At 42.8% G+C, this 13,951-nt stretch overlaps 1 protein-coding gene across 1 annotated transcript; it reads right to left on the reverse strand.

Moving 5' to 3' along the window:
* Positions 1-1,786: 1,786 nt before the first annotated feature.
* On the reverse strand, positions 1,787-6,421 carry LOC115384456 (doublesex- and mab-3-related transcription factor 2-like). The gene is made up of 4 exons (XM_030086733.1): positions 6,319-6,421; positions 5,298-5,646; positions 3,781-3,883; positions 1,787-3,673 (listed from the first exon to the last, which is right to left on the reverse strand). The coding sequence occupies exons 2-4, from the start codon at positions 5,613-5,615 to the stop codon at positions 2,670-2,672; spliced, it is 1,425 nt and encodes a 474-aa protein (XP_029942593.1). The 5' UTR covers positions 5,616-5,646; positions 6,319-6,421; the 3' UTR covers positions 1,787-2,669.
* Between the last annotated feature and the right edge of the window lie 7,530 nt (positions 6,422-13,951).

Below are 13,951 nucleotides of genomic sequence, written 5' to 3' on the forward strand. Positions count from 1 at the left end.
ATGGAGGAGGAGCCCGGATGGATTAAGGTGATCCATAATCCAGGCTGACAGGGCGGTATGGAGAGGAACCGAGTCCAGAAAGACACTTTCCCGGACTGACAGTTTCCTTCTGTATTGATCGGCCGACTGGTTCAACGGTAAACAGAAGAGATGAAGCTGCTCTTTGTTTCTGCCTGAGCTGTTGATCGTCTCCAGGATGCCCTGATCCTCCACTCCTCAGGACCAGTCCAGACCAGGGATCTGGAACATTCTCGATACAAGAGACAAATTCTTTTTTGTTTTTTGTTTTTCAGATCAAGTTTACCTGGAGCCACAAAACACATCCAACCTTTAGATACGGTCAACTCCACTTCTAAACAGTCTTTTGAAACAGGCACAAAAAACTGCATCTCTAGTTGTATTCATGAAGTTTCAGTTGTAATTTGGGATGGCGAACATTTCGTGACATTTGCGGCTGTTTTTCACCATGATTTTAGCGGTTTCGTGCTTCTTTTCCATTTTTCAGACAGTTTTGATAACAGAATTGAATCGAGTGAAAATACTTTAATTTATTAATCCAAGAAGGGAATTCCTTTCAGCATCGCTCCACACAGAATATAATCGAAAGAACGTTGAATATGAAATTGGACAGCATAAAAATGAACTGACAGATCGATTAAAACTGAGAAAATGAACGAGTTAGGAGTCTGTCTTAGGAGACAGGAAGTCAAAAAAACAACAACAAAGATTAATTGTGTTTTCACGTGACTTTTTTCATGGCTGCCCGTCGCCTGGGAAAATCAAAAGACCAAAATACCACAAGCTGTCAGTTTCCCTCCACACCAGTCAGAATAAAGTGTTTCCCGGTTTTACTGAACGCTCTACAGTAATGACAGCTGAATCATTAACATGAGCTCCATGTTTTCACCCCTTCTTCAGCTGGTTGGATGGTGACCCACCATCACAATGAATCATCCACGCCGGTCCACTCGGGGTCACTGTACGCCAACAGAACGCTGCTACAGCGCCACAGAAACCCCCGTTACCACTGAAAAATATCTCAGAAAATAAAGAGTGTCAGCAGCCAGTGTCAGTGGAAGAGATTCACTGAAGGCTCCAGAAGAACTGTGGGATCTGGATTATCAACGCTGCACCGACATCTGGATGTGTTCTTCCTCTCGTGACACATTTTTCCAGGGATTTGATTTATAGTCCAGAAAATACAGTAATTATCTGTGAGCTTTAGCATCTGTTACCAGCAGCTCCACACCAACAGCTTCAGAATGAGGTGTTCTTTAAACTCATGGAATTAGAATAGGTCAGAATGAAGGGGATTAGTTTGATTCAGTTTGATTTGTTTCAACGAGATCAGTTCGATTAGATCAGCTTAGATTAAAATGATCATGATTTATCATATCAGATTACATATGCAAAATAAGATTAGCTAGTACAGATTAGTTTCATTAGATTAGATCTGTCAGAACATTAGTTGGATGAGGTTAAACTAGATTATATTAGTGAGACTAGATATTCCTTTAATAATAATCCGTTTATAAAACTGCAAATGTTGCAGCAGGATATAGCACAGAAAAAAACTACAGAGATAAAGATAAAAAAGAAATTGTAATAAGTTATATATGTGTGTGTGTGTGTGTGTGTGTGTGTGTGTGTGTGTATATATATATATGAATATGCATTAATAGATATACAATGTGAAAAAAAAAAATCCCACTGTGAGACATAAATAAGACTCCATCAGATGACATGTGGATAACAGAGGATTTTATATGTAGGACATGAGACAGTGGAGTCGTCATTGTAACATATTTACTGTGTGATACAAGCAGGACTGAACACATTAGAGCCAGCTGTACATCCAACAGAAACGCTCTGTGATGAAAGTCACCCCGTCACCATCGGGATAGATCCAATCATAGTACTCCCACAACACAATCACACACGCACGCACGCACGCACACACACACACACACAGACACTCAGTCAGGGAAGTCTTAATGAGAAAGGAATGACTTGAAGATCAGCTTAAACTGTTGGTTTGTTTGTTTGATTTTCGGTCGTTCTGTATTAAAGGTCTGATCCTCCTGGCTTTTAATAAGTTCTCATATCGATACGCTAGCAGCTAAAGGTTGGTATGGGTACTTGAGGGGGAAAAAAGGGCAATAAGACCGTTGAACAGTTGCAAAGTGTGGGATCAAACCACAGTGCTTCTATCTCCACAGTAATCCAGAATAAATGACATTAATGTTGAAATTTGTTTGATTTTGGTCATTTCTGCAGTTCTAAACACTACACATGTTCTGATACACACACACACACAAATATATTAAAAAAGTCTAGAAGTTACTATCATTCTAATTTCTCAGTACGGAGCATAAACAGCAGATGACAGAGTGAATCCAGCTGGTGAGGGAGGTGTGTAGTTTTAATCAGACCTGAACTAAAGCTGCTCTCAGTTCGGCTTCAAATGAAAGCAGAGACTTTTCTGCGAAGGTCTAATGGAGTTTACTGACACAAGGAAAACTGGAGACAAATACCTTCAAGAATAAAGTTATGAAAACATGCACATGTAAAATATTCTATAGTGGACATAAATATTCCATGTTGGTTCAGAGATGGAGGGTTCGAGTCCCGGCCCACCTGAAGTCTATAGTGCAAGAGAGTGGCGGGGGCTAGTGGAATGCTCGGCTCAGGGGGGCGGCGGGCCGCTTCAGGATGGCCTCCACGGAGAAGGACAGCGCCTCGCCGGACGCCTGCTTGGACAGGAGGTCCTTGGCGTAGCGGTCAGCGGCGTCCCTGGCCGAGCCCTCCCTGAACCGGCGGGCCGTCTCCTCTAACAGTTCCCTGCAGCAGGGGGCCCGGGGGTCCGGCCCTGGCGCACCGCCCGCCTTCTCGCCTGACGAGTGTTGGACGAGGGAGTGGAAGGAGTTCAGTTTGGCCGGCGGCTTGGTGCCGTCCCTGCCCGGCCTGCCGGGGACTTGGCCGGAGTTCTGGGAATTTGTGCCGCCTTGGAATGTGTGTCCGAAGACCCTCTTAGGAGGGGCAAAGGCCGAGCGCTCCCTGGGCCCGGCGGGGGCTTTGGGGGGGTTGGAGGAGTCCTGCGGGCCGGCGGCGGCGGCGGCCTCCTGCTCAGGCGGCTGGCTCTCGGCCGGCATGGCCTTGGGCTCCCACACGGCGCCCGGCTTCCGGTTCTGAACGGCCGTGGCGTTGAACAGGCATTGCTGGTACAGCAGGGCGTCGCCCAGGCCGGCGGCGCCGCGGGGCCACACCACGAAGCCGCCGCGGGGTGCCTGCAGCGGGTAGTGGCGGTAGGTGGTGGCCACACTGACGTTGGAGGAGATGAGCTCCACGTTGGCCGGGCCTGGCGGGTATTGCACCGGCAGCTCCAGGCGGCCCGGGCCCAGGAACCCGGGGACGCACAGCTCCTTGGACGGCGGCTCCGCCGGCGAGTACGCCGTCTTGTAGGAGTTGTACTCGGCGGCGTGATGCACCACGGCGCCGGGGAAGAGGCCCTGGCCGCCCTCCAGCAGCTCGCGCTCCTTGTACTCGCGCTCCAGCATGATGCTCTCCAGCTCCTTGTCGGCGAAGGCCCGCCTCTTCCTCATGCGGTCGCTGAGCGGCGGCGGGAGCAGCGGGTTGGCTGACAGGAAGGGGTCCGCCTGCACCGGACGGTATCCTGCCGGGACGACCAGAGTCAGACCAGGGGTCAGTACATCCAGCCAGGGAAGGCATCGGCTCAACTGTGCTTTAAACCTGTCTGCTCTCAGAACGAGGCGGCGTTACCTTCCAGGATGCTCTTGGCGAGCATGGTGGACGGCCGGATGTGTCTCTGGTAGATGGTCCTCCTCTCCGACGGCATCGGCTTCCCTGATATTCCCTTCTTGTCCTGTGAAAGAAGCAGAAGGCCGGCGGCGGTCAGGATGATCCTCACTTCCAGCGAAGGCCGGCCTGACGGCATGAGGCCGGCACCCTGACGGCAGTAATCCTCCTGAAACATGAGTCCCGGCGCTGCCTCTCGGTTAAACTCTGTCTTTAAACGGCTTAGAGCCTGATCGCCGTGTGCAGCGGTCTGTATAGACGGTGGAGCCCGTCCGTCACTGGAAAGGCTGAGATAATAAAGGCTTAATTCAACGCGTGGTGCAGCGGAGCGGCGCTCAGCCAGAGGAAGACATTTCCTTCAGATAATGATGATCATCTGACACAAAGTCCAACGGCTGGAGAAACCATCTCAGAAGATATTCTGAAGGTTCACAGCATAATCTAGATAAAAAGCTTCTCAAGAGTTTCAATTAAAAAGGGACAATTTTGATTTGCATTTATGAAGCTCAAACTGTCTTAAACATATTTCAACTTCCAGGTCATAATAGCATAAGTTCACCAAAAGGCCTCATTATAATATAAATCATCATTCAAAAAAAAAAAGAATAAATATATATATATATATATGTATATATATATATATATATATATATATTAATCCTGTGAAACAAAGTTGACAGCAAAATCAGGCTATATTGATCATTTTTATATTCCAGCTACTTTTGGTTTAGTAGTAAAAAAAAAAGTCAAATAACGTGTCTAAATAATTACTTTAAGTTTAAGACACTTATTCAGCTCCTCACATGATGCCGTTTCATTAAAACATCACAACATTCACTGAAAATGATTCTGTAAAAAATAAATAAATTAATGAATGAATAGAAAAAACTATAAACCTCCAACACAAAGCAGGAGGGGCAAATATGTAGTGGCACCAAAAAAAACATTTAATTTAGTGGAATTAAAATTAAAGTGGAAAAACTCACAGTAATTACAGGCGCAATAAGATGTTTAACTGCTACGTTTTAATCAGCTCTGAAAAACAAAGCGATGCAACAGAAAGTAGTCTCGTTCTCTTTAAAATAAATCACTTTCGGAATCGATCCAGATCTCATCACTATTCTAATTTCTCACTTTTCTAAATGCATTTTAATTCCCAACTTCTCCTGTTTAATTTCCTTTTGTCTTTTGAATACTCATATCTTTAATAAATGTAATGTAATTTGACGCGTTTCTTTGGCTTTGTGGAGCACTTTGAATTGTCTCAAAATGTGCTGAAAATGACAAACGGCTTTTAAACTTATGCAAAAACTTTTAATTAACCTGCATTACTGCTCGAAACATGTAATAATATTTATTATAATTATTATAAGAAATTACTATAATAATAATAGGAGGAGCCGATTGCCCTATCATTATTAGGATTATCATTATTATTATTATTATTATTATTATTATTATTATTATGAGAGGGTGCTGACCTCGGTGGCCTGCTGCCTCCGGAGCGCCACCTGCGCCGCCATGACGCGCTGCCGCTCCACCACCAGCAGGCAGTTGGCGCACTGGCAGTCCCTCCAGCGGCAGAAGCGCTTGTGGCCCTTCAGGCAGGACACCACGCCGTGGTTGCGGCATCGGGCGCACTTCGGGGTCCGACTCAGCTTCCTCTGGTCCCCCGGGCTCAGCAGGCCGGCCGCGGCGGCCGCGCACTGCGCGTCGGGCTGCGCCTCCGCCGGCTCGTCGCCCTCCGCCTCCAGGCTCTCCACGTCGATCTCATATTCGCAGCCGCCGCCGTCCGACATGTCCCGAAGCGGGGGGGCTCCGAGCTTCCCTCTGGAGCAACGAACAAAACATCAGTTTCTTCATTTAACTGTTTTTGTAATCCTGCATTCACTGTAGAAACTCAATAAATAGAGGGAGAATTTTATGCGCAAAAAGGATGAAATGAATCGAAACACAGCAAAAACTATTTATAGGGAAAGATAATAGTTTTGTCAGGATCTTCAGCATTATTTCGATTTAAATAACAAATCTAGAAAAGAAATGAACGTGTTCTACTTGATCTTTAATCCATCCGCAAAACGCCAAGATAATTTATATTCCAGATAAACTCAGACGCGCTGAACTTTCGCCTTGTGTCGTTTTGTTTTAAATTGACCAAAGTGGTCGTTAAAGAGAAATAAGCAGGAAAACACAAGAGCGTCTGCGCTGACTGGAGGTTCGGCTCAGAAGAAATTTACAAGAAATCAGACAAATTTCAGGATAAAGAGAGAGGTTAAGCTTTAAACGTGGAGTTAGTGAAACACTGAATCCATCCTGGCGTGAAGAAGACGCGCCGCTTTATTTATTAGTCCAAAAAGTTTGGATTTTTCTCAATTTAGCGCCAAGTCTGCAGTCTGAGCAGCGCGCGCTGAGAGGTCTGGATGGATGGTTTGAATTGTAAAGAAAGTGAAGCGTCAGAGAGCTGCATTGATCAGGGGAGAGCTGTATCGATCGGGGCTTTACCTCCTCCCGCAGAGCGCAGCGTCCTCTGTGCGTCACGAGCCGCAGATGGAGGGTCTGGAGCGCAGCTCGCGCCTCTCACGCTGCGCACGCTGGTGTGAAGCGGGCACGCGGAGCGCCGCGCCTATCAGTGTCCGCGGCGGCCGCTGCGCGCCCCCTGATTGGCTGCCGCCGCACACGCGCCGACCAATAGGATCGCCGGAGGATAGTAAAGTGGGCGGAGCCTGCTGAAGATGTTCTGATTGACTAGAAAGGGTTAATTTGAATGAAAATGCTCACATCTGACGGACTGTTGATTATTATCAAAATTTAAACAAGAGCAGAGTTTTAATATTTTATTATTACGTTTACTTTTATTTATTATATTTTATTTCATTTATTAATTATACTTCTTTCTGTCCAATTCTAGTGAAAGAAATTCCAGTGAAAGGACACAGACAGAGGTGTATTATTTCCCCTTTTTTAGTCATCTAATTGGTAGATATACACTGAGTTGACTTGACTTTGTCAAACGGATTTATTGTCCATGAAAAGTGTTAATCCTGCAACAGCAGTCTCTCCTAATCTGTGGTTTGGATGCAATCCAGATGTTTTGAAACATTTTGAAAATAAAGACAATTTCATGTGCTGCATGTTATAGAACAGAGCTGTTCAAGCTCTCATTATTATTATCATCATCATCATCATCATTATTATTATTATTATTATTATTATTATTATTATTATTATTATTATTATTATTATTATTATTATTATTATTATCAATGACGGGGGATTGCCTCTTTAATTGGCTTAATTGGAATCTGGAAAGCTGGTTGCGGGTTGGAGTCCCGCTCTAGACCTGCCTTTTTCTTTTTGTTTTCTTTTTTTCCACCAATAATAAAACCTTTGGAAAACACAACACATTTGCGTCTCAAAATTTGTTCAGCCTCTGGTGAGGTTTGATCTCCTGACCTTTGACTCGTGGTTGTGTTTCCCAGTTTGCGTTCGGATCTCGCGCTCCGAGCGGACACGCGTGTGAGCTGAGCTCGTGCACATGAGGTGAAACAGCAGAGCGGGAGCAGAGCTGCGGGCCCAGGCTCTCTGCTTGAAGCACAAACCGGACAGTTCAGCACAAACCTTCACAGGAAAATCAAACCGACTAAGTTCACGCATGTTTTAAACTCACATCAAAAATCCGCTTGATTTTTCCTTGTCAGCCAGAAGTTTCCCGCTTTCCTTTAATCTCAGTGAATCTGGAATTCACCTGCTGACTGACTGAAGCATTTCAGATCGATGCTTTTGCAATTTATTTATTTATTTATTTATTTATTTATTTATTTATTTATTTATTTATTTATTTATTTATTTATTTGTGAAACAATCGCTCTTCTCTATAAATTTAAGCATCTGTTATTATAAATCTGCATATGTACAAACCACGGGCTCATAATCTGCACAGTTGTGTTCTGTTTCAATCGTATTTATTCTTTCCTTCTATTATTTTTTTTCTGTTCATCGATAAGGGGAGAAGACCTGCTCCACTTACTTTGCTGCTGATATTTATTTGTGGATTCTTTGAGCGTGGTGGTGAAATAATGAGATTTTTTCCATATTCAATATTCTGTTCTTTTGCATTTGCAGGAATTGGTCATACATTGCAGACTTTTTAGCAATTACTCATATTGCTTGCGCATTTTCTTCCATTTCTAAGATTTTGCAGGGGTGCTCAACAACTCTGAGACACAATTCCAGTCACAGTTTTGCTAAAATAGGCATTGTTGACACCTTGATATCCGTGTGTTCTCCAGAATGCAATGCTGGAAATTTTTTTATTATTATTATTTTATAATTACTATAATAAAAACGTTGTTTGTTTGTTTTTTTTATTTGCAGAGAGCACTCAAGACATAGGCATGACTTGTTGCAATTCTTTTGCTTTTTTCTGCTGATCTTGAGATATCTGTGCATTCTTCAATCATATTTAAGATTCTGTTGTTTTGTTAAATTTCAGGGCTTGAATTCATAATGAATGGGAACATTGAACTCTTGATATAACTAAAATTGATGAAGAAATTTGCACATTTTTGTTGAAAAAAAGCTTTTTCTTCCCTGTGTTTTTTCATATTGCAGAACATGGATGCACAATACATCTGGACAGGATTTGTTGCAGTTATTTTACTACATTCTACCCATTAATGTCAAGATATTTGTGCTTTTTTTTTTTCAACATCACTTCATTTTTCTGTATTTATCTGCTCTAAGTTTGCAGGGAATAAATGCAGAATGCATGGAGACATTTCTTGCAGTTTATTTTCTTATATTCTGCATTTTAATATCACGATGATGATGAAGATGGCAGTCCTGTGCAGTCCTTCTCTTTTAGGTTGTTAAATCCTCATTAACAGGCCCAGCTCAGCTTTCAGCCTGTAAAATAAATATCATGATAGGTATGGTGTGTGTGTGTGTGTGTGTGTGTGTGTGTGTGTGTGTGTGTGTGTGTGTGTGTGTGTGTGTGTGTGTGTGTGTGTGTGTGTGTGTGTGTGTGTGTGTGTGTGTGTGTGTGTGTGTGTGTGTGTGTGTTAACTGCAGCTCCATGTGTGCAGGGTGAAGACGTCAGGCCTTGCAGGTGCAGCTTTATTTGCCCCTCTGTCTTAATTTATTGGGGGGGGGGGGGTGGGTTAGGAGCAGCAGCCCCCCCCCCCCCCCCCCCCCCCCCCCCCCCCCCCCCCACCCACCCCCCACCCCCGACTGCCGTTTCCCCTGCAGGAATGCTTTGAAGTGGAAGGCAGAGGATCCAGAGCCGGACCCTCCAGGTGAAAAGTGTTGTCTGTGTCCACAGGCTCATTAAGAAGTAACAGAGAGGAGGGGGGTCCAGAGGGGCTCTGGGGGGGCTCTAGGGGCCCCCACTCCACCATCTTTCCCCCCAAATTGTGACCACTACAAACCCTGGCGACCCCCACCTCCACCACCCTCCGGTTTCAGCCCTGGACGAGTCTTTGATTCCTTCTTCTGGGAGGTTATTGAGTTTATTAAGACATGGTTTGGGACACTTGGTGGAGGTTGGAGGGAAAAGGTCACATGAAGGAAGGGAGCAAACCAGATTGACATTTTTTCACAAATTTGTTTTTAAATAGACATTTTGAAGGGTTGAGAAAATTGTTCTCCAGCATATTTAATTCTTCATGAGTTGATAATCTGCTCTCTTTACGTTCCTTTTTCATAAATCATGAATTGAATCCGACTGTTTGAAAACACTCCATTGGCTCTTTGCACACTCGATATCATCTGTTTTCTTCGAAGCATGAAGTGAAGACTTCCAGGGATCTGTGAGCAGGTTCCATCAAGGTTCTCCGTGGATCTGTGAGCAGGTTCCATGATGGCAGCGGTGGTCCAGAGCGATGTGAGGCGTTCCAGGTGTTCCAGCCTGTAAAGCTCTCTGAAGAGCTTCCATGTGTGTTTGAGGGGAATTCGGCCTGCTGTTTGAGGGTTTGTTTTCTCCAGAAGTTTTCTCCTTCCTGTTCCTGTCGGCTCTCAGGCTGGTGTTTCGAGGCCTGGTGCACCGACACACACCTGGAATGATTCCACACTCAGATCCTCTCGTGACACTTGGATGTTCTGTGAGATTGTCTTCAATCCGGGCTTCGCGGTCCGGCGTAAGAAGGACAAATCCAGACGCAGCAGCGTCCTGCTGGGCGTGTCCCGCCGAGGAGGCCGTAAAGTGTAACAGGAGCCGCGTAGAGACAGAAGATCGCTGCGGATCCTGTTATGTTAATTAGCCTCTGATGGAGCTGCAGCACATGCAGCTGAGTGCAAAAACAGGCCGGGTGGGGGTCAGGGGGGGTCAGCGGGGCTCTGACACCTCGACCTCTCGTGGCTGATGTGCAACAAACAGGAGGACATGTCCGTCTCCCACACTCCGGACTCTGATCTGTTCCTGACTCTTCAGTATCGCGGCGATCAATAAAGCTGATATTTCCTTCCACCTAATCAGCGTTATTGGGGGTTTGGGCTGGTTAGAGTTGGTTTAGGTTGGTTTGGGTTGATTTAACTTGGGCATTGTGCAAAATCATATTCTTGTTCAGTCCTGGTTCTGATGAGTTTAATTCATTGATTTCAGGGATGTGAGTTGATTTGACTCTTATTGGTTTGAACTTTAACAGAATAAAGAAAAAATAGTGTGCAACTGTTTTTTTTTTTCCTTTTTCTGGTTGCTTCCTCAAAGCATTGCTTCAGTGTCTGAACATTCCCTTTAACTTTACAACTGAAGCTAAAGTGTCTGTTATCAATAAGTTTGATCAGTGAGGATGTGGTCAGGACATGCTTTGATATTTCTGATTTAACCTATTTGACTGATTTGAGTTGAAATAGACTGAATCATTAAACCTTGACAAAGTATTTAGATTTGTGATTTAACTGAACTTTCCTGGAGGAACTAGATGCAAGTTTTAGTGTTTTAATTAATTACTGTTACTAATTATTATTTTGTATTAAAGTTTTGGAAAATAAAGAAATTCATTGCTTCATATTCAGTGTTTGCATAGTGTAAAGTTTACAAAAATCATCCTAGAAACCTTGTTTATATGCTGAGATCAATATCAGTAAGTATTAGCAATCAATATAGAATATTAGAACTGGTCAAAAATGTTCATATCTGTGTATCCCTGTTATTAAGGGCTTTTAGTGACGTGACACATGACAGTGGCACAATAACCTGACAGTAATAAAGATCAACCAGACAATATTAATATTGGACAATTCCAGTGGGAAGAAATGCAATTTCAAGGAAATAAAGATTTTGTAATGATACTTTAACTAATGATAACACATGATAACAGTCTCCTGAGTTATTAGTGGAAATGTAATCCAGCAGTGGATCAAGTAATTGATTATATTACTTGGAGGACTTTATTCCATTTAACCTGTTACCTGTCTTAAAGGAGTCATGATTTTCTGGAGGATGCTCCATCGTGTCTTTACCAGTGCTTGATTGAAAAAGTTGACAGAGATTCTATCAAATGAATCTGCAGGTTAGTACTTAGCATGAATGTCATTTAATGTCTACATATATTTGTTTTAAATTGTCTGAGTTTGTTTTCCTGAGGAAGATGTAATACCACTGATGTCCACTGGAGGGCAGGCTGCTGCAGCTCAACATCATCTGAAAGCGTTTTGTTCTTCATCTGACTCCGAGAGTTCAAATAAAATAAACTGCCTAATAAACGCTAAATGAGTGATTTTTGATGTTCTACAACAATTAAAAGTACCCGAGAATCTGGATGCTTGTTTCTGTGGCAATATAAATCATATTTCACCGGCTTGAATTAGAAGGTAAAACTTGATTAATGCCGACTGTGTGAAGACATGAAGAATGAGCCTCTACAAGTTTAACTTAACTGAAGAAACCAGATCTGAAAATGACAAAAAAAAAATTCTCATTTGATAATAATTCTCACAAGAACATTACAGTTCACAACACAGGAGGACAGAAAAACAAACTTTAATGTAACAACATTACACAGGCATTTTAACAACCCAAACCAGCAGTCCTGGAAACATCTGTCTGTCTCCCAGAGCAGCTCCAGGAAACAGCCATATGTGGCTGAACTGGACCTCCACATCTGGACATGACTGAACCAGACCTAAATCTTCACATCTGGAGAGAGGTCTCGGCAGGGAAGAAGAAGTCCTCAGTTCCTGCTCCACTGTGTTCTGGACACTCCACTGAAATCAGCGTCTCTGCAGTGTCTGTGAGCTGCATCATTATTTTCACCTGTCAGTAGAGATAACTATGTTAATTTATGACACTGATATGATTTGATATTCCATTAAAACTACAGTTTTGACCCGGAGTGTTTGTGTTCTTGAAATATAATCAGTCAAATCGAATAAATCCATGCTGGCAGTGGCCTCCACTCGCCACCCCCTGGATGCACCCCTGGCTGAACCTTTGGCTCAGTTTGGTTTGGCACAGCATCTTTATCATAGACTGATTCAGCAGCATTCATGCACAAGACAGTTCAGAGAGCTTTACCAGGAAACACATTAAAAACGTTCAAAAAAGGCATTGAAGAGAAGAACCGTTTGTTAAAGCTTTATTGTGATAGTAATTACATTTTAAAATTTTCTAGAAATTCCGAGCAAATAAAGGGGTTTTAAGTCCTGATTCAGAAGAAGTGATCGAGAGTATCAGCAGGAAGTGTGCTCTTCAGATGAGAAGTGGAGGAACTAACCGCTGCTTCACCTCGTCTGACCCTGAACACCGAGTGAAGCTCTTCCTGGGGACTTCAGGCTCTGAAGGCTTCATATTCTTCCAGTAAATCTGAGACGTATTCAGGCTCCAGACCATCTAGAACTTTATGAACCAGAGGCTGAAGTCAATCCTGTGAGCTCAGGTATAATGTGTTGAGAGGGTTCTGGGTGAGCTGCAGCCATCTGACAGAGTTCAGAATGAGACAGAGAAACGCAGCGTTTCAGGAATCCAGACCACTGGAAAAACACACATGAACAAAGTTCTCTGAAGCTCGTTTGGCCAGAAATCCTTCCATGCTTTATTTTTCAGATGGATTTTGAGCTGATTTTGCTCTCGCCTTCGTGTGGTTGTTGAATTTCAGGTCCGAATCTACAGTCACCTTCAGAGAAAAGAATTCTGCTGTCAGCCTGGTTTTTCCTCCTGTGATGACCACCTGAGCCGACATGAAGTTTGTGCAAAGAAAGAAGGAACCTTATTGGTGCTGAATCGAATTGAAATGGTGAGTTGTTTTACATATTACAGTGTCAAAATGATTTAAATGAAAGTGCATCATTTGAAATAATGTTAATATTTACATAAAATGCTTAATGATTAAATTAAATATGATGCACTTCATAGCGTTTAAAAAAATACCTTTAAAACACACATTGTTGCCAACTCCTCACTTAGGAACGTTCTAAATGACGTCATCTTCTAATTTCGTACAGAGGCTCGTTTGCATATCTAGGTCAAATTAGATGATGACGTCATTAAAACGATACATTGTCGCAAACTCAGTCAGGGAAGTTCTAAATGACGTCTTCATTCAGAGAGAAGGAACCTGATTGGTGCAAAGTGAGTCACGTGACGTGACAGCGCTACAGCCATAGAGTCCTGATCATTAAATGGAAGACAGATATCTATTGTCATACTTATGTTTCATTATTCTTTTGCAAATGTAGAAATGCTAAATCAAAATTGATTGGTGCCTTGTCTCATGTTATCACACAGCGACATTTGAATAATTTATATTGATTTGGATCGATTGAAAGTCCTTTATTTGCCCCACAGCAGAAAAATGCAGCGTTCCAGCAGCACAAAAAAAAAGAAATAGAAATGGAATAGAAATGTGGAATGTGAAAATTTACAAAGCCTAACCATACAAAGAAAAATGTAATATAATTCAAATATAAATTTAGGATAGACATAATTAAATAACAGATGCAAGCTAACCGATGAAATTAAACATAATTTAAATATAAATTTAAGACAGATATAATTAAACAACAGACATAAACTAACAGATATAAATCAAATATAATTTACATGTACATCTAAGACAGATACAATTAAAGTTAAGACAGACACATTTGTACAATATCATAGAAAAATGTTAGGAACACAAAACATATACACAGGAGTTTC

This window comes from Salarias fasciatus, unplaced genomic scaffold (assembly GCF_902148845.1).
Source record: "Salarias fasciatus unplaced genomic scaffold, fSalaFa1.1, whole genome shotgun sequence".
NCBI classification, from domain to species: Eukaryota; Metazoa; Chordata; class Actinopteri; order Blenniiformes; family Blenniidae; genus Salarias; species Salarias fasciatus.

What these genes read in the sequence shown, in the direction of transcription:
- LOC115384456 (XM_030086733.1), bottom strand. Translation starts at nt 5,615, where the DNA reads ATGTCGGACGGCGGCGGCTGCGAATATGAGATCGACGTGGAGAGCCTG. An exon ending in GGAGGCAGCAGGCCACCGAG is followed by an intron (nt 3,884 to 5,297) that starts GTCAGCACCCTC and finishes CTTCTTTCACAG; the next exon opens with GACAAGAAGGGAATATCAGG. An exon ending in CGCCAAGAGCATCCTGGAAG is followed by an intron (nt 3,674 to 3,780) that starts GTAACGCCGCCT and finishes TCGTCCCGGCAG; the next exon opens with GATACCGTCCGGTGCAGGCG.